Source organism: Capsaspora owczarzaki, assembly GCF_000151315.2.
Source record: "Capsaspora owczarzaki ATCC 30864 unplaced genomic scaffold supercont2.7, whole genome shotgun sequence".
In the NCBI taxonomy this organism is placed as follows: Eukaryota; class Filasterea; order Ministeriida; family Capsasporidae; genus Capsaspora; species Capsaspora owczarzaki.
Window position 1 is genome coordinate 562,527 of NW_011887298.1, and position 16,797 is coordinate 579,323.

A 16,797-nucleotide genomic window follows, 5' to 3' on the forward strand; every position below is an offset into this window, starting at 1 on the left:
GCGCTTTGCGTCGGATACATTCAAGGCAACCAATCAATGCGAACTGCCCTTCTGTTTGGAATAAATCAAAGCTCTTTGAACAAAGCGAACTAAATGTGCCACATCCACATGCTAACTCCTCATCCTCCTGTTGCCGCGCATCGTTGTTTTATGTAAGGGCCCCAGAGTGACGTCGGTCCAACCGGCGATGATTGCCGTTGGTTTATGACTTGGGGGAACAATTTCCTTTGCACAAAAGAAGACTGAAGACGATTAGAACGCCTCTATACTCTTTCATCGACCATGGGACGTGATTATCGAATCCGAGAATTCTGCTCAAAGTGTGCTCGCGTTTGGCGTCGTTCGATCGCATGAGATGCCCGTGTTTGCAACATTCTTGACTCAACAACTATATTTACTACCGATTAGGAATGGATTTTCGGGTATGAGGCAAGCGCAGCAACGTCGCCATGCAAACAATCAGAGTGGCTCGAGTTGCTGAAGTTGTCGACCACGTCTCGGGGCTTCGCGTCGGCGTCCGACTTGGCAAATCACGCAAAAAATTCTTCCAAAAAAACACGTCACTCATGTTGTCTGCTGGACGAAGGTACTGTACACAGTGTTGTGGAGAGCTGGACAAACGACTCCAAAGATTGATCGATTGGTTTTGTTACGAACTGGGCTCATCCCTAATCGGTCTTCCCCTCATTCTTCACTATATTCTTAGTAAACGATACTTCCGCATACATTTCGTACGCTTCAGTAGTGATTCTAGGTTAAGTTCCGGGTAAGGTCGTAACAATTGGTTTCATCGTCGCTTCGAGGCCTCGTTCCTCGTTCCTCGCTCGAGAAAAAGAAATAGATTTGCAGTTCTTTCACTCAAGCATTCCTCATAGCCTACGAGACGGAGACCGCCAGCTATTTGACAAAAGGGCAAAAAAAAAAAAAAAAAAAAAAACCCAGCAAAAAAAAGGCAAAAAAATGCTCGACTGCCGGGGATCGAACCCGGATTTGCACGGTGACAGCGTACGGTACTAACCATTATACGACAGTCGAAGCTCTTGATGTTTACGACTGTTGGGCTTTATGCATACGAAAGCGCCATGGACTTCGATTGATGCAAAAACGAACGTGCAGTCTAAGTCGGGCTAGAACAGTCGCTCGCTGTGCACTCTCTGATGCCCACTTGATTGTTTTTTTTTGCATGTCACAAACCAAACTCATTCATTTCACGCGTTCCAAACAGAGGGTCTAGTTTTCTTTTTCATCTGAACCAACAGACACCCAACGATTTACCATGAGCGACCTCAGCGCCAAGATTGTCAAGCAAGTCGAGGTACGCAGCATTGAGGGGGGGGGGGCCTGACTGTCTCAAACACACAACGCCTGCTCGCCATCACACCGGTCTGGCACAGCGACGGGAAGGTGTGTGGGGGGGGGGAAGCAGAGGAGGAGTGGGATCCATGCGTCGCGCGATGACGGCGGATTGCCTCACTGCCGTTTTTGCTCCTCCTTTGCATGGATGGATCACTCCGAAAGCGCATCGCAGCGCATCTAAAACCCCAAATCAAAGCTTCGAAAATCAGACACAGCGCACTCGCATCAGCGAAACGTGCACTCCAGCAGACGCCAAACAGACAGACATTTGTGTTTTCCCCACATGTGGCATCAAGGCTTTGCTGGCCAGTCTGGTGCTGGTTTTCGTGGCACGTTTCTGCAGTAACGTGATTGTCATTGAATGTTGGCTGAGTGTCCGAATCGCGAAAGCCCAATCGCTTTGCAATGAGCAGCTGCGGAGCGTTACGCTAAAGTAGTGCAAAGAGCGGCTGGAAACCAACGTGGTTTATGCAAATCACTCTCCTCACACAACCTCCGGCCTGCAATCGAACCATCCCTCGATAATACCAACCAGAGTGAATCATTGGTTCTTGTGTTTCTTTCCTTGCAAGCTGACCGTTGCCTTTGCCTTTGCCTGATCGCTTTTGGAAACATCTAGTTCTACTTTAGCGACAACAACCTGCCCCGCGACAAGTTCCTGCTGCCGCTTGTCAAGGAGACGACCGATGGCTGTACGCGCTCTTCATTCAGCTGTGGTTGATCTTTGGGTTGACGCAGTCGTTGACCATGCTGACGGGTTTTGGTTGCACTTGCTTTTTCACTCGCACGCAGGGGTCCCGCTTGCCACCCTGACCACCTTCAACCGCCTGAAGCAGCTCACCACCGACATCGAGGCCATCGCAAATGCAATCCGCGAGGCCAACTCCACCGCCATTGCTGTGAACGCCGAGGGCACGCACGTCCGCCGTCTGGCTCCCCTGCTGGACGAGCTCGACACCCTCAAGTCGAGCGTCTATGTCAAGGGCTTCCCCACCGACTACACTCTGGAGCAGATCGAGCAAGCTCTTGCTGGCAAGGGCAACATCAAGGCCATTCGCATGCGCCGCGCTGCCGACAAGGCCTTCAAGGGCTCGGCGTTCATCGAGTTTGGCACTGAAGACGAGGCCAAGGCTTTTGCCCAACAAGAGCTCAAGGTCAACGACACGACCCTTATCGTCACCCTCAAGTGAGTTGTCTCATCGGTGTCAACAGCCCGTTGTTGCGCAGATGTTTTGTTTTTTTGTTGTCTCACCATCGTCGTGCCGTTTTTTTGTCTCACCATCGTCGTGCCGTTTTTTTTGTTGATTTTCTCTGCTTCCAGATCCGACTATCTCGAGGCCAAGATGAGCGAGCGTCGCGCAGGAAAGAAGGCTGCCGATGAGCCTGCCCCCATTGTTTTCGCCAAGAACTGCGTCGTTCGCTTTGAGGGCGTCGGTGGTGGTGCCACTCGCGAGGACTTGACTGTGAGTAGATTTTGTTGGGGATGGTGTCGTGTTTTCGCAGATATGTTTTGGATTTTCTAACGGTGGCGGTTGCAACTCTATCCCTCTGATTCGTGGTTTTTTTTGTTCTTTCAGGCTCTCTGCTCCGAGTTTGGTCAAATCGCCTATGTCGACTTCTCCCGCGACCAGGCGGATGGCTATGTCCGATTCTCTGATGCCGAGGCTGCTGCTCGCGCTGTCGCCGCCATTTCCGAGCGCAAGACCGAGGTCAAGGGCGCCGTTCCCTCCGTCCGCCTGCTCGAGGGCGACGAGGAGGATTTGTACCTGACCAAGGCTCAAGAGATGCTTTCCGAGCGCCTTCAAGGCCGAGCAAGCAAGTCTCACCGAGGCCGTGGCAACTCGCGCGGTGGTCGCGGTGGCCGTGGTGGCCGCGGCGGTCGCTCCAGCGGTCGTGGCAACAAGCGTGGCGCCGAAGACGAGCTCGAAGGCCCGTCCAAGGCCGCCCGCGTTGAAGACGAATAAAACACAGCGCCTCCATCTTCCCTCTGCCACACTTTCACAAATCAGCCTAGTAGTGTAGTTTGTTGTTTTTTTTTTTTGCTTGTTCTTTTGGTTGTTCATTTGGTTGTTCATGCTTGTTTTGCTTTTCGATCGTTGTCCAAACAAACCTTTGCTCCAATCGAAAACAAAAACAAAAATCGAAAACCCCCCCAAACAACAACACTTGGCAAAACCAGCTTGCCAGTCCGTGTGCTGTGTTTGCAACATGTACTATACTGTGTCTAGTGACTAGCGCTGCTTCAAGTTGCTGCGATTTTTTTTTTTCCCCCTTGCTTTGCGCAGTCCACTGTTTTCTATTCATAAAAGCGAAATGGCTTACGGCTCGACCAACAAGTACGGCCAGCGGCCGCTGCTTTCGCTCTTCTCGTACTACGTCTACCTGCTCACGTTCGTCATCGTGTGCATTGGTGAGTGCCGTTTCACTCGGAGCGTGTTCCTCCGACGCAGCTCTTGTTCCCGACCATCGTCCGCCACGCATCGCAAGGGGGCTTCTGGCAGCAAGCGGGGGTAGAAAGCCAAAATGGATGGCCGAACGAACGGCGCATGTGGAAAAAGCAGGCTTTTTTTTTTTTTTTTTTTTTTTTTTTTTCTGTTGTGCCAACGGTCTTTCCCCACAGCTGCTGAGGAGGGAGGGGGGGGGAGAGTAGAGTCGTCGCCCAGTTGTTACAGTGGCCCCACTATTCTGTGATTGTGCACCCTGTGCTGCTGCTGGAGTCAAAGCGAGTCGTGCTCTTCAACCCAACGAAAAAAAAAAAAAAGAAAAAAAAGTTTTTCTTTTTCTTGTTCCTTGTTCCCCCAATGCTCGGCGCGGATTCCACGATGTGGCAGATGCATTTTGAAGACGACAACCTCACCTGATGTGAAGGCATCGTTGTCCAGTCGCCGCGGTCTCACAGCAATAGCAGAACCGTGATTCTTTGCCCTTCCTAATGCAAAATGCATTGGGGAAAAAAATCAGACCAAAAAGCTTTTGATTCAAGTCACAAGTTTTTTTTTTTTTTTTTTTTTTTTTTTTTTTTTTTCGCGTTTGTTCTTTCTCTACTTTGACTTTTTTTTTTTTTTTTTTTGTGTGTGTGTCCATCCACCGAACGAGTCGTCCCCGCGGGGAGGTCGTTTTGAATGGATGGAACGAGATTCGTCCCTCAACTTGGTGACCGCTCGTGATCCATCGTGGTTGGAGGGAGGGTGTTCTTGCCATGGTCCTGTTGGTTGCTCGATTTTCCCCCACCCAACGCGTCCACTCTCTCTCTCTCTCGCCCTCTCTTCCCCCCCCCCCAAAAAAAAAACCCCCAATCCCATTTCCACCCTGGCACTATCGCGCTTGCATAAAACCACTGCCATGCGAATCTGAATCGTCCTGCACACTGTGTTCTGTCAACTCACCTTTTTCTCTACCTTTTTTTTTTTGGTACGTTGTTCCCTCATGCTCGTGTCCCTAAAACCCCCACACCCCCTCGGCCTCTCTACAGCCATCTACTGGTTTATCATCTCGCCTGGCACCCACTTTGACTTTGGCTGGTTCTTGGCATGCACCTCGCCTTACATGTGGGGCTCGGTCGGCATCTCTCTCTGCATTGCCATGTCGGTCGTCGGCGCTGCCTGGGGCATCTTTATCACTGGCTCGAGCATTGTCGGCGGTGGTGTCAAGGCTCCCCGCATCAAGACAAAGAACCTCATTTCGATTATTTTCTGCGAGGCTGTTGCCATCTACGGTATCATCATGGCCATCGTTTTCTCAAACAACTACAAGTCCTTCACTGAGACCACCCCCGTCAACTGCCAATCCGCCGCCGACGTCACCGATTACAACAACCGCTATGGCGGCTATGCTTATTTCGGCGCAGGCCTGACTGTTGGTCTTTCCAACCTTTTCTGCGGCATCTGCGTCGGTCTTGTTGGCTCTGGCGCTGCTCTTGCTGATGCTCAAAACGCTGTGAGTGTTTCTGGCTGGATGTGTGCTCTATTTCTTTTGCCTGGCTTCCTTTGAGTCATTGCTAATTTTTTGCTGGTTCTGCGCGCGTTGTCAGGCCCTTTTCGTCAAGATTTTGATTGTCGAGATTTTCGGCTCTGCCATCGGCCTTTTCGGCGTTATCGTTGCAATTATTCAGGTAAGGGCCGGCTTTGTTTGAAGCCTGTCTTTGGGATTGCTTCTGGGGCTTTCGTTAAAACCTTGTTTTGACTTTTTTTTTTTTTTTTTTTTTTGCTCATTTTGTTACCCTTCCCCCCTCCTGTGCAGGTCGGCAACGTCAAGATGGGCAATTAAGATTCTCAAGAATCTTGATGTCGATTGATTCAATCTTACCAGACTCTCTGTAGCATGCTCGTCCCGTTTGGCATGATTTTTGTGTTTATGTGTGTTTGTGATTTTTCTCTAGTTACATCTGAAATTTTTTCTCCCCTTTTGGTCTGAGGCTACGTAAAAGTCCACATTGTTTTACTGAACAAAACAATTCAATCGCATGCACCAACTAGAGCGATACTGCGGACATCAAGCCGGCAGAGCTGCGCAAAAAGTCGACAACACGACACAAAGCCATACACGACAAAATATCTGAACAGGTACACACACACGTACACACACACACACACACACACACACACACACACAAACACACACAAACACACAAAAGGCATGGGACTACCATGCCAGCAACCACAGCAAACGCGTTGAGGTGGAAGAAGCCGAACAAGACGCAGGAAATCCAGTTCCAGTTCTTTTCAAGCTCCCACCCACCCCTTCAGCTGCGTGGCATAATGTCGAAATCTTTCAATAATCGATAAGCACCAAGACAGGAAAAAAACCAATCAAAAAGGAGGAGACGCGGGAGAAAAAGCACCAGCAATTTGAAATACAAGTGAAAGCGACCAGAACGAAGAAACGTGCCAAAAGAAAGCACAATCTCTAATCCATCTCTTTTTGTTTTTTGTTTGCAAACCACAACGAGAAGAAAAAAAAGCTTAACGCAACCTGATTCAGAAGGCGGCTTAAGCTAGAAAGCTCGTTACGAGGTTTTTGATGAGCGACTCGCGCACGCGTTGGACGCGCGACTCAAAGCCTTCGGCACCGTAGCTTGCGCGCTCGCCGTTGACAAGCTTGTTGAGCAAGTAGTCCTTGGAGGCAGCAGAGCGTGGAATGAGGAAGGTGCTGGGCAGCTCGGGACGGAAGGGCGTGACGCCGTTCTTGGCGAGCACCTCAACGTGGTAGAATTGGTCGTTCTCGGGGGAGACCACAACGACAACGTGGTTTTGGTGCGAGACAACAGTGTCGGACGAGTAGGGCTGCTTGGTGTCCTGGAAGACAATAATCACAATGTCGTTGCCCAAGTGTCGCTTGCGCTCGACTTGCTGTCGGTCGTTCTTCATCTTTGGGAGCAGCGTCGCAACATGGAACATGATCTGGTAGCCTCGCCACTCGGTAAACACCGACTCGCGACCAGTGGTGTCTGTCTTAACATCGAGATCGCCGCGGAAGCGCTTCCAGCCGTTCAGTGTGATGCGGTCGCCCAGCAAGCCGAGGAACTCGTCGTACGCTGGCGAGCCATTGTCGTTGTTGAACATTTCCTCTTCTGTTGTTTGGCCCTCGGCGCGGTACAGCACGCCAAACTTGAACGTGCGGTGCACTTGTGTCTCGTCGAGCTTGACGAGTGCCTCTGCCAGGCCCTGGCCCACAGGCGGCAGCAAGCTGAGGTTTGCAGTCTGCGGGAAGAGTGCGTTTGTCACTGCCAACGGAGCCGGGCCGAGGCCAAACCAGCGGCGGTACCACGGGTTGCTGACTGCGCTCGCCTCGACTCGGTTTAGCGTGTAGCCCTGATTAGCAAGCCAAAGCGAAATTACGGTGAGATTGCCTTGTTGAAATGATGAAAGCAGAATGCAAGTGGGTTTGGTGTGCGTTTTTTTTTTGTTTGTTTGTTGCTAGAGTGCTTAGATCTCCCAACAACCCCCTAATCCAGGATCATCCGACTAGAGTCGAAAAGTCCCGAGCTCGTGCGCCAAACACGATTTGAGCACGAAGCGACGAGCTGACGCGTGGATTGGTTTTTTTGTGCGTTTGCAATCGTTGCGTGGTTTTGGTTGGATCGGAGCAGGGGGGAGTTGCTTTGGGAGGCTTGCTTTGGGGCTGCTGGTTTGGGTGGTTGAAGTGGAAACCGCATTTGAGGGCTGGTTTTTGGCTCCTCATCAACACCCCCCTGTTTCAGGTGCGCTTCATTCAGGCTGTAGTTGCAGTCCATGTGCCACCTTCCCTTCTCTTCCGTTTCCCTTCTCTTCTTCGACAACGATCGCCCCCCACTTTGCTCTTACATCCGTATTGTTGTTGTTGTGGTTTTTTTTTTTTTACTTTTTGTATTTTCAAATCTTTTTTTTTTTTTTTGAACTGTCTTTTTTTGATTTTTTTGATTTTTGTTGCTCTTCTGGCTTCGATTCGACCACCAAAACCAAACCAACCAGTAGCAGCATTACCAAGCAAGCAGCGACGGTCGCACGAGGGTCAGCACAGCACATCGTGCCCGCTCTACATGCGAGTTGTGTGATGTGAACAAACTCGCTTTTTTTTTTTTTTTGGTTTTTGTGGTTCAGAATCCATTTTCCGAGGCTGTTTTCCACAGCCGCCCGTTGCCCCCTCATCCGATTCGCTCACAAGCCAATCTCTAGAAAGGCAAGCAACGACTCATGCACGGGCGCGAGTCAAAAGGGACCGACCCCCCCCCCCGGCCCGTCGAGCCGACCAAAAAAGATGCGAAAAAAGCCCAAAGCAAAAAAAAAAGAAAAAAAAAAAAAAAAAAAGGATAAAACGTTTCGGTGTTTTGGTTTTGAGCGCATTGCTGCAGCTCATTCCAAGCGCAGACCGCCACAACTGGCACCCAGCAAGGGACCCACTCTATATTTTCTGTCACTTGGCGCTGGTGGCGTGCGTTGGAGAGGCAGCCAACGACGAAACCGAGTACAAAAGCGATGACTCAAAAAAAAGAAAAAAAAAGAAAAAAAAAAAGCTGCTGAGTGCGGTTGCGCTTTTTTCAGTTGTTGGAGCGCTCACGCGAGAAGCACTCAACCCTGTAACACGATGGGCTGCGAAAGCGACAGTGTGTGTCACCCCGCGTTGGCCTCCACCATGTCCTCAGTGCGCTGGACGGGGAGCGATATCGCCGTGCACTTGGTCATCCTCCTTCTTCGCTCTTCACGCTCTTTCTCTCCCTCTTGCAGTGTCACGCGCTAACCTTGGCTGTGCGGAGAAGGCCCTCATAGCCGCCTGTGCTGAGCTGGATTTGCGAGACAACCGCAACCTGGTCGAGCGTCTTTGGGCCGACCAGCACCGTGCCGTTCGAGCCCTGAGCGGACGGGGCACCGCCCTTCCCGTCGCCAAAGTGGGTCTTCTGCCACTCGAGGAAGCGCTCGCTGTCGCACTGCGTGTCGTCCAATGCTGGCAAGCCCTCTGTGTGCGACCGCGACCCGGCGGCCTCTGCCCAGAACGGCGCCACTGCCTTTGCAAGCGTTGCCATTCAGAAACCAAAGTAAACAAAAAACTAAAAATAAAATTAAAAAAAAAAACTGAGCTGCTCTGAAAACGCTTGAAAAGGAAAAAAAACACAAAAAAAAACAGGCAAACTGGAATAGCAAGAGTGGAATCGTGTCATTCTGGATTGGCGATTCATGGGATAGGGAAGCACGGGAGCAAGCGGGTGGAAGAAGGGTGACAGTTTTTCCATCGTCCGTTTCTCCCCTTCTCGCACTCCGCACCCACCCGGTTCATCAATCAATATAGCAAAGCTCAACTCTACAAACAAGAGCGCTGACCTCAATACAGTTTGGATATTGATGAGCGAGTACCACACAAACAAACAAACGAAAAAACAACGCCCGAGAACGCACCGATTGCGCATCAAACACTCAGCAATCCGCGACTGGAAAGCACTGCGGCGACTTGATACGCAGCGTGAGCTGGCGTAAAAGTGTTTGGCGCTAAATGGACAAGCGAATAGTCAAACGAAGCGACACCGGCCCCGGGCAATATGAGCTGTAAGAATTCTTGCAACAGGCCATTACACCGGTCTGGTGCCACCGCTGGTTTGTATTCGACCTGCAACAGGAAACAGAAGCGGTGAAGGCGAGGGGAGGGGAGGCGAGGGGAGGGGAGGCGCGGGGGGGGGGGAAAGAATGAGAATGAGCGGAGTCCCAAAACAAAAGGCCGCCACAGTACTCAATGACGTGCAGTCACACTGTCAACAAAAAGATCTTCATGTTCTTACCTCGACAGCAATGCCTCGGGGCTGCTGACTCACAATGACACTCCCCACTCGAACGGAAAAGTCGCCAATGTCATAGCGACTGCCTTCGATGCGGACGGGCCGCCGCTCTTGGTAGACGGTTTTCAGCCATCCCATGACGGCCTCGAATTCCTTGTCCACCTCGAGCACAGTTGTGTCGGCCAGTCCAGGCACCGCGGCAGCGTTGGTGTTTGCAGCATTCACGTTCTTGTTACTGGCGCTGCTGGCGTCGTCCGCCTCCGCTGGCGATCCACCGACCAACACAATCATCTTGCCAGGGTAATCTTGATTCCGGATCATGGTGATGCGTTTGAGGCCTGCCCCAGATGATGACAAGAGGGAAACTAAATGGTGAGCATGAGCAACCAGGATTACAATAATCCTCTCATGATGAACGAGTCTGACCCGAGGTCGCTGCTCCAACAGCAGACGTTTGTGCTGACGATGCGACTGATCCAGTCCCAGCAGCAGCAGCCCCAGCTCCAGCTCCAGCATTCGTCGTGGCGGCAGCAGCAGCAGCAGGCTTGGAGATGGGCAGCATTGGCTTGATCTCGACGCGCCACACAGCCGATCGCCCGACGCCAAACACGCGCTCGACGCGTTTTACTAGCTCGTCATTGGTCGTGCTGCCTGCGACATGCACGAATCTGGTCACAGCAAGCAGCAAGCAGCAAGCAGCAAGCACAAGTCAGTCGATACTCTCAAGCTTGAGCTTCTTCGCTTCCATCCAAGTGCTCGTTGCTTCGTACGTCGACACTGGCATTTCGTTTCTTGTTCTGTTATGATGTTGGTCGTTCTCTAAAGGACAATTTTTTTAAATGCACCAAAGAAGACTGAGATCGAAAACAAGGGCAAACAAAAAGCTACTGTAGTTCCGCTTCCATCCCCACCCCCGCCACTCGCTTATTCCTATTCTCTCCCGCGTCGTCTGCATCTTGCCTCTGCTGCCTTTCTCGGCAGTTCTTCTGAACCGCGCGCTCTAGTCATTTTTTACATTGCATCGTTTTTTTTTTTTTTTTTTTTTTCCCCTTCAATCTTCTTCCTCAAGCAAAATGGCGTCTCTGCTGATTCAGCTCAATCCGAACAACAAGTACCACTTTGAGGAGTACCGTGTGCCGTCGTTCGTCTTCCACCGCACGACGCTCATGATCTCGTCGATCAAGGTAAGCAGCACGTCATTCCGTCACGCAGCATACATTGAAAAGGCCTTTGCTCCCCCCCCCTCTCCTCATCTCACTTGACTTTGATCGATGAAACGTTCACTTGGATTTGCATGACAACAACAACAACCAACACTAGGCTACGCTCGCCGTCGCCCCATTGGCGCTGCAACGCAACCCGGACAACTCGCCCAAGGTCAATCCTCGCGCCATCCCGTCGATCTGGGCGCGCACCGTCCTCCGCGAACTCTGCGTCATCTCGACCAAGACATGCTTGCAGCGTCTGGTGCTCAACGTGTGCACTCTGCAGACGGCGTCGCACTTCATGAAGTGTAAGTCTGACTTCTTGTTGTTGGGGGAAGCTCGATGGTCACTCTCATCCATCAATCGTTGCATTGAGAAAGAAAAAAAAAAACTCAATCCCCCCGCTGCTGATCGACAATCTTCATTCTCGATGACACCTACAGCATTGCCCGCTTCGGCTGTCCGCAAGGTCGCACGGTACGACTCCAAGCTCATCGGCTCGCTCAAGGTTGCCCGTGCTGGTCTGGCGGCGCACCTCCTCACACACCTCGCGCTGTTTGTGGTCGAGGAGGTCATTGATCTGTACACGTACTATCGCTCGCTCAAGGAGAACGGCGACGACCAGAACGCCAAGGAGAAGTTCATCAACAAGACCGACAAGAACCTGGTGCGCCTGATTGGCTCTGTCGCCCTCGGCGCGCTCGGCTCGGCCATCGGCACGCTCATCAAGCCAGACCTTGGCACTCGCATCGGCGGCTTGATTGGCGACACCATCTTGTACCTGTAGAAACTGACAATGCACCGCACCTCGTTCTAATGCGTTTTGCACAAGTTTGTTGGTTGAATATAGCATGTAATTGATGGAGCAACGCAAGGAAGGCGACACATCAACGGGAACAAAACTTGGTAGTGGGGTGAGGGTGGGTTAAGGGGGGTAAGTGTTAGTGGTTGGGTGTGGTTTGGGGGTTTTCTTTTCGATCGCTGTTTCTCTCTCTCTCTCTCTCTCTCTCATTTCTCTCGCTCTTTTCAATCTCCTCTCGGTTCTCTTTTGGAGGGCAGAACGCCTTGGTCACAACGACAACAAAGCATCAGAGGACTAGAAATCAACAGGCACGGGCGTTTAACGGGTTGGGCGAAGGACGCACTGCAAACAAGCAAAAACAAGACCGAAAAAAAAAAATCAGTCATCATTGCAAAAAGTACACCACACAATCCCCCACCACCACAAATACCAAACACATAGTTTTACCTTGCGAGCCCACTTGGAAAGTCGCTGGGTATCGGTGTTTGCGGAACGTTCACCGTATTCGATCATGCGCATGGTCGGCGGGTCGGCACGGAAGAATGCGGCAGCATCGATTCCGGTGCTAGCCGAGAAGCCGTGGCACAAATCACTGGAAGGAGCAAAGGCACACGGAAAAAACCACAACGACAAGTCAATACACGAAAATCCCGCCAACCTCGACAGCAGCAACGTGACTCACCCGATCATGCCAACAATGCCCTTGACCATTCCATCAGTGCGAGACACCTCACGAAGCTTGGAGACGTCCTGGACGACTTTCAAGATGAACTCGCCGTAAGGGATAAGCTGGTGAATGCTCGCTAGTTTTTGTGTTCCAAAGCACAGGCCAGAATAGAGAGAGAGAGTCAGAAACAGACCAGCGACGTGAACAGCACCCTCCGCCACCAAAACAACGAACACAGCATCACAAGTCAATTTTCCAGGACTTACGGTCGGCAACCTTCTTGATGCCCTTGAAGCCTTGAATAATGCCAACCAGGCTTTCAATGATGCCTTCAAGCATCTCTTGCAGGGGCTGCACGGTTGCGTACTCGGCGTCGGGCACAGAGGCCAAGCTGGTCTGCGTAATTCCGAAAGCCTCGATCAGGATTTGGAAGGTGCTCGGCAAGAAGGGGGCAAAGTTCGGGCCAAGCGCGATGGCAATGTCGCCCAGAGTGCAGAACAATTGCGGCTTGACTGAGAAGTGCACTTGCTCCGACTACGGCAGAAACACCAAGAAGGGAGACCCACCAAACCAACAGCAACGTCAGCACCCAAGCAACACGCCAGCAAACGACTTGACAAAAAAAAGAATCATCACATACGGCAAGGAGCTGCTGGATCATGGCAATCCAGTCGTTAGCAAACGGCGCCACGTCGGTAGCGATGGAGCGGCAAAGATCGCCAAACATGCTGAGAGCGAGCTTGACCATCTGCGAACGCATTAAAAAAAAAAAAAAATCCCACCAACAACCAAGGTAAGAAACCAACAAAATCGTAAACACACCCTGCACAAAAAGCAACAAAAAAAAGTCCTCGACTCACCTCGTGATCGCTCAAATCTGCAAAGCAAAGGTTCATAACTTCGTTGAGCTGCGGCACGACTTGGCGGGGAAGATCGCTTTGGTAGGCCTGGATGAGGGCAATAAGCAGGTAAAGCGCATCTTCGCGAGTGTTCAGAACGTTCTGGTGGACCATGTTGATGGCAAGATTGTACACATTGGTGCCCAGATCGCCTAGTGATGCGGGGTCGAGACGGTTGAGGACATAGGTGATGGTTTGAGCCAAGTACGTCACACGCTCGGAGAAGCGAATCGAGTCGTCCACGTTGACAATGGAGGCGGCAGATTGCAACTGGCCAGTCAGCTGATGGTACAGCTGAACGCCGAGGTCGCGGACCGCCGGCAAGCAGTCTTGGGGCGATTCCTGCACCACTTCTGAGAGACACTCGAAAGCAGACGCTTCAAGCTTGCTGTATGCGTCGCCGGACACGTCCTGACCGGCGTGCTCGCGTGCGTTGGACACCACGAGGAGCTGGTTCACAAGGTCGGCAAAGAACGGCGAAAGCGCGTAGGTGGGAGGGTCGGCTTCGTCGACGACATCGGCTTGTGCGTAGGCGGCTTCGTTGATGGTATGGAAGGCGTAGCAGGCGTGGTTGGCGAGCACGGGGTGCAGCGACAGGCACTGGAACAGGTGTTGCAGAATCTCATTGAACTGTTCGTGGCCAAGCAACGAGGCGCCGTACAGCTCCGCAACGCGCCCGATGGTCCAGGCAGCAGTATCGCGAACAGCGAGCGTCGGCTCCTGCGAGGAGACGGCGTACGCAAGCTCGGGAATGATTTGGAAGCAGAGGCTCTCCATGCTTTTCGGGCCTTCCAGAATGGAGCCGAACGCGAGCAGCGCAGCATTGCGGCCTTGCCAAAGCGGGGAGCGCATGTTGTCATTGACAAATGTGAAGGTGGGGTCAAGAACTGCGTCCGGGGCGGCGCTGGCGAAGGCTTCGACGCAGACAGAGGCGGCGGAGTGGATGTTGTAGTCATCGTCCGCGCTGAGGTCCTGCTCCTCGTCGTCAAGACGCATCAGGAGGTTGAGAACAACGGGGAAGATGCGCGGCACGGCGCCGACGGCATAGCCGTTGAACTGGCTGCAGTTCTGCGGCATGCCCGAGGCGACGCAGTCTTCGTTGTGCTGTTTGATGGAGCTCTCGTTCTCGCACACGCCAGCCCAAAACTCGATACCCTGCTGAACGACGCCGTCCTCGACATCGGGCGAGGTCATGGCCGTCAGCGTGACGTGGAAGAAGTTATCCATGTACGGAGTCGACAGTTCGTAGTACTCGTTCACCCACTTGCTCAGGGCCTCAAGACCATAGATGCGAGCCTCGGATTCAGCGGGGTCTGCGAGCTCGGCGCACTGCACAATAATGCCGACAATCTGGTCGCATTCGGTCTGCGTCCATTGTTCAGCAAGCAAGTCGAATTGCGAGTTGCGGGGGGAGTCGGTGAGACAACACAAACAAAGCATCCAAACAAGCAACACCTCGTCGCGTTTCAACCCTGCAAAAAAACCCTCACCTTATCCTGCATGTTCTTGCCCATGCACATAATGACAAAGCCGAGCGCACGAATGGCGTTGCGACGAGCAAGAATGCTCGGGGGGTCGACAACGTTGGCATGCAGCGCAGACAGAATGTCGTTCACCGAGGCCTCGGAAATGCAGTCTTGGCGCTCTGCATCGTACAGCTCTTCGCAGAGATAGCCGAGCGCTTCCAAGCACGTCAGGCGCGAGTTAAGGTCGGCACCAGAGCGGGAAGTCTCGCTCAGGTAGTTAACAAAATCGGCTTGCATTGGCATGGTGGGCGACGACTCGGCCACAAGGATGGCACTGATGCACTGCGCGGCGGCCTTGGAGACCGTCGGAACGCTCAAGGTGGACGAGACCTGGTTTTTGACTTGCATGCGGACGCTTTCGTCGTACGTGATCCATCGGTCGTAGAGCTCCTGCAGCACCTCGGGATCCTTGCTGCTCAGGCAGTTCTTGAGCTGCATGCCAGCTTGGTAGCGCAGCATCTCTGACTTGGTGGCATCGGCGAGCAAGTTTGCAAGAATGACAATGAAGTGGACCTGCGAGCATTCAAAAGAAAAAAATTGAAAAACACAAAAGTGAGCAAAAACAAACGAAACAAAAAAACGCATGTGTTGGTGCAAACCACGCTCAGGAACCCACCTCAGAGTGCTCACGGCATTCGGAGAGCATGTTCATGTACTGCTGGGTCTGCTCGGGATTGACTACAAAGAGGGCCCCCCAAAAGGTGAGGAGGACGGGCAGAAAAGCAACAGCTGTGGAACGATAGCAAAAAAAACTTACTGCCTGCATTGAAGAGACCGGCAAGCGCCTGTTCGACGCTCGCAGCGAAATTTTGATCCATCTGCAACACACATACACACGCGCGCAAATAGACGAGAGTGTCAAAGTGAGTGATGGTCGGGTATGCGGGAGGTGAGCGAAGACATCGCGCGTGGTGCTTCAGTCTCCTCATCGTTCGTCCACAGCCTTATTGGAGAGCCCGCTCCTCCCCGCGAGAACTGGAGCACGGTGTTCAACCAGCAAGATGGTCGACCTCCCCCCCCCCACCGCGGAGCACAGAGCGCAGCAGCAGAGAAGAAAAAAAAAAAAAAAAAAAAAGAGAAACGTAAAACGGTTTGTGAAACGCGCGAAAAAAAGCTGCCAAGCCGCTGTTTGTTGCAGGGGCAGGGACTCGCTTTCCGTCGCAGATCACACGAGAGGAAGCAGCACAGACAGTTCTACACATTCACTCGCCAATGAAGTGACGCGGAAGTGGCGTTCGCAGCGCGATAAAGAAAAGAAAGGGCGCTCAAAAGCAATCGAGACAAAGCGAAACCGTTCTCAAAAAAAAAAAAAAAAAAAAAAAAGCGATCTATGAAAAAAAAAGAAAAAAAAAAAGAAAAACGACGCGTTTGGAATACGTTTCGCTGCAGTGCGTCGACCACACGCCGGCTGGGCACGAGCCAAGCGCAGGAGCACAGGCAATTGAATGACGAAGGCGCCAGGGTGGGTGCGGTGGCGGCAGACGGCGAGCACAGGCTGCACCGACACGGCCAAAAAGCACCCCCCAAGAAAGTCCTCCTCGTCTTTTTTTTTTTTTTGTTTTTTGTTAAATGCAGAGTTCATAGCAAAAATCCATTGTCAAAAATGCGAAACAAAAAGGCACAGTTTTCCATGTGCGCCAATATGATGAAATACTCAAAAAAAAAAAAAAAAAAAAAGCAAACGAAATATCAAAAATTGCAGGAGCAGCAGCAGCAGCAGCAGAGAGAGCAAAACGCTGGCTGAAGCAATATCAAGATCAACTCAGCGTTGGATGAGTTTGTAATTCACTGCTGCTGCTGCTGCTGCTGCACGCTGTGTTGAAACCAATCCAAAAGGAAAAAGGAAAAAAAGAAAGAAAAGAAAAGAAAAAAATACAACTTGTTTCAGATTTGAAAAAAAAAAAAAATTACCGAAAAAAAAAGAAAAAAAAGTGAAACGAAGACTGGAAAAAAAGAAAACAACAACAACATGAATCTCAGAAATCTGCACTCAAACAAAGAAAATGACAGAAAAAAAAAACAAAATCAGATATTGAAATTAATAAGAGAACGAGAGAAAGAAAGAAAGAAGAGACCGACACTCACTCTCTCGCTCTTGTT

The 16,797-nt window shown here is 51.6% G+C and overlaps 6 protein-coding genes and 1 non-coding gene across 7 annotated transcripts; 3 read left to right on the forward strand and 4 right to left on the reverse strand.

The window, feature by feature from the left end:
* Positions 1 to 963: 963 nt before the first annotated feature.
* Positions 964 to 1,035, reverse strand: CAOG_09611. The gene has a single exon. It is a non-coding gene; the product is annotated as a tRNA-Asp (tRNA).
* Positions 1,036 to 1,224: 189 nt separating this feature from the next.
* On the forward strand, positions 1,225 to 3,506 carry CAOG_04670 (sjogren syndrome antigen B). Its single transcript, XM_004347367.2, has 5 exons — positions 1,225 to 1,315; positions 1,976 to 2,048; positions 2,149 to 2,542; positions 2,678 to 2,819; positions 2,934 to 3,506. Exons 1-5 carry the CDS (start codon positions 1,277 to 1,279, stop codon positions 3,318 to 3,320), a joined length of 1,035 nt encoding a protein of 344 aa, XP_004347417.1. The 5' UTR covers positions 1,225 to 1,276; the 3' UTR covers positions 3,321 to 3,506.
* A 140-nt stretch (positions 3,507 to 3,646) lies between these two features.
* On the forward strand, positions 3,647 to 5,758 carry CAOG_04671 (ATPase). The gene is made up of 4 exons (XM_004347368.2): positions 3,647 to 3,766; positions 4,829 to 5,292; positions 5,387 to 5,467; positions 5,596 to 5,758. Exons 1-4 carry the CDS (start codon positions 3,670 to 3,672, stop codon positions 5,620 to 5,622), a joined length of 669 nt encoding a protein of 222 aa, XP_004347418.1. The 5' UTR covers positions 3,647 to 3,669; the 3' UTR covers positions 5,623 to 5,758.
* Positions 5,759 to 5,932: 174 nt separating this feature from the next.
* CAOG_04672 (hypothetical protein) lies at positions 5,933 to 8,902 on the reverse strand. Its single transcript, XM_004347369.2, has 2 exons — positions 8,573 to 8,902; positions 5,933 to 7,166 (listed from the first exon to the last, which is right to left on the reverse strand). The coding sequence occupies exons 1-2, from the start codon at positions 8,852 to 8,854 to the stop codon at positions 6,345 to 6,347; spliced, it is 1,104 nt and encodes a 367-aa protein (XP_004347419.1). The 5' UTR covers positions 8,855 to 8,902; the 3' UTR covers positions 5,933 to 6,344.
* A 242-nt stretch (positions 8,903 to 9,144) lies between these two features.
* On the reverse strand, positions 9,145 to 10,442 carry CAOG_04673 (hypothetical protein). The gene is made up of 4 exons (XM_004347370.2): positions 10,369 to 10,442; positions 10,025 to 10,266; positions 9,602 to 9,936; positions 9,145 to 9,432 (listed from the first exon to the last, which is right to left on the reverse strand). Exons 1-4 carry the CDS (start codon positions 10,380 to 10,382, stop codon positions 9,235 to 9,237), a joined length of 789 nt encoding a protein of 262 aa, XP_004347420.1. The 5' UTR covers positions 10,383 to 10,442; the 3' UTR covers positions 9,145 to 9,234.
* A 153-nt stretch (positions 10,443 to 10,595) lies between these two features.
* CAOG_04674 (hypothetical protein) lies at positions 10,596 to 11,696 on the forward strand. Its single transcript, XM_004347371.2, has 3 exons — positions 10,596 to 10,782; positions 10,919 to 11,111; positions 11,247 to 11,696. Exons 1-3 carry the CDS (start codon positions 10,672 to 10,674, stop codon positions 11,588 to 11,590), a joined length of 648 nt encoding a protein of 215 aa, XP_004347421.1. The 5' UTR covers positions 10,596 to 10,671; the 3' UTR covers positions 11,591 to 11,696.
* Positions 11,637 to 16,633, reverse strand: CAOG_04675 (hypothetical protein). Its single transcript, XM_004347372.2, has 10 exons — positions 16,609 to 16,633; positions 15,455 to 15,515; positions 15,314 to 15,375; positions 14,662 to 15,210; positions 13,133 to 14,536; positions 12,913 to 13,020; positions 12,539 to 12,806; positions 12,288 to 12,408; positions 12,053 to 12,197; positions 11,637 to 11,947 (listed from the first exon to the last, which is right to left on the reverse strand). Exons 2-10 carry the CDS (start codon positions 15,513 to 15,515, stop codon positions 11,924 to 11,926), a joined length of 2,742 nt encoding a protein of 913 aa, XP_004347422.1. The 5' UTR covers positions 16,609 to 16,633; the 3' UTR covers positions 11,637 to 11,923.
* Between the last annotated feature and the right edge of the window lie 164 nt (positions 16,634 to 16,797).

Coding starts and splice junctions, on each gene's coding strand:
- CAOG_04670 (XM_004347367.2), top strand. CDS start 1,277: ATGAGCGACCTCAGCGCCAAGATTGTCAAGCAAGTCGAG. Junction 1,316..1,975: donor AGATTGTCAAGCAAGTCGAG/GTACGCAGCATT, acceptor GGAAACATCTAG/TTCTACTTTAGCGACAACAA. Junction 2,543..2,677: donor ACCCTTATCGTCACCCTCAA/GTGAGTTGTCTC, acceptor CTCTGCTTCCAG/ATCCGACTATCTCGAGGCCA.
- CAOG_04671 (XM_004347368.2), top strand. CDS start 3,670: ATGGCTTACGGCTCGACCAACAAGTACGGCCAGCGGCCGCTGCTTTCG. Junction 5,293..5,386: donor TTGCTGATGCTCAAAACGCT/GTGAGTGTTTCT, acceptor GCGCGTTGTCAG/GCCCTTTTCGTCAAGATTTT. Junction 5,468..5,595: donor TTATCGTTGCAATTATTCAG/GTAAGGGCCGGC, acceptor CCTCCTGTGCAG/GTCGGCAACGTCAAGATGGG.
- CAOG_04672 (XM_004347369.2), bottom strand. CDS start 8,854: ATGGCAACGCTTGCAAAGGCAGTGGCGCCGTTCTGGGCAGAGGCCGCC. Junction 7,167..8,572: donor GCCTTCTCCGCACAGCCAAG/GTTAGCGCGTGA, acceptor CTTGCTAATCAG/GGCTACACGCTAAACCGAGT.
- CAOG_04673 (XM_004347370.2), bottom strand. Junction 9,937..10,024: donor TGTTGGAGCAGCGACCTCGG/GTCAGACTCGTT, acceptor CATCTGGGGCAG/GCCTCAAACGCATCACCATG. Junction 9,433..9,601: donor CCCGAGGCATTGCTGTCGAG/GTAAGAACATGA, acceptor TTCCTGTTGCAG/GTCGAATACAAACCAGCGGT.
- CAOG_04674 (XM_004347371.2), top strand. CDS start 10,672: ATGGCGTCTCTGCTGATTCAGCTCAATCCGAACAACAAGTACCACTTT. Junction 10,783..10,918: donor TCATGATCTCGTCGATCAAG/GTAAGCAGCACG, acceptor AACCAACACTAG/GCTACGCTCGCCGTCGCCCC. Junction 11,112..11,246: donor GGCGTCGCACTTCATGAAGT/GTAAGTCTGACT, acceptor TGACACCTACAG/CATTGCCCGCTTCGGCTGTC.
- CAOG_04675 (XM_004347372.2), bottom strand. CDS start 15,515: ATGGATCAAAATTTCGCTGCGAGCGTCGAACAGGCGCTTGCCGGTCTC. Junction 15,376..15,454: donor CGGTCTCTTCAATGCAGGCA/GTAAGTTTTTTT, acceptor CCCTCTTTGTAG/TCAATCCCGAGCAGACCCAG. Junction 11,948..12,052: donor TTTCCAAGTGGGCTCGCAAG/GTAAAACTATGT, acceptor GCTTGTTTGCAG/TGCGTCCTTCGCCCAACCCG.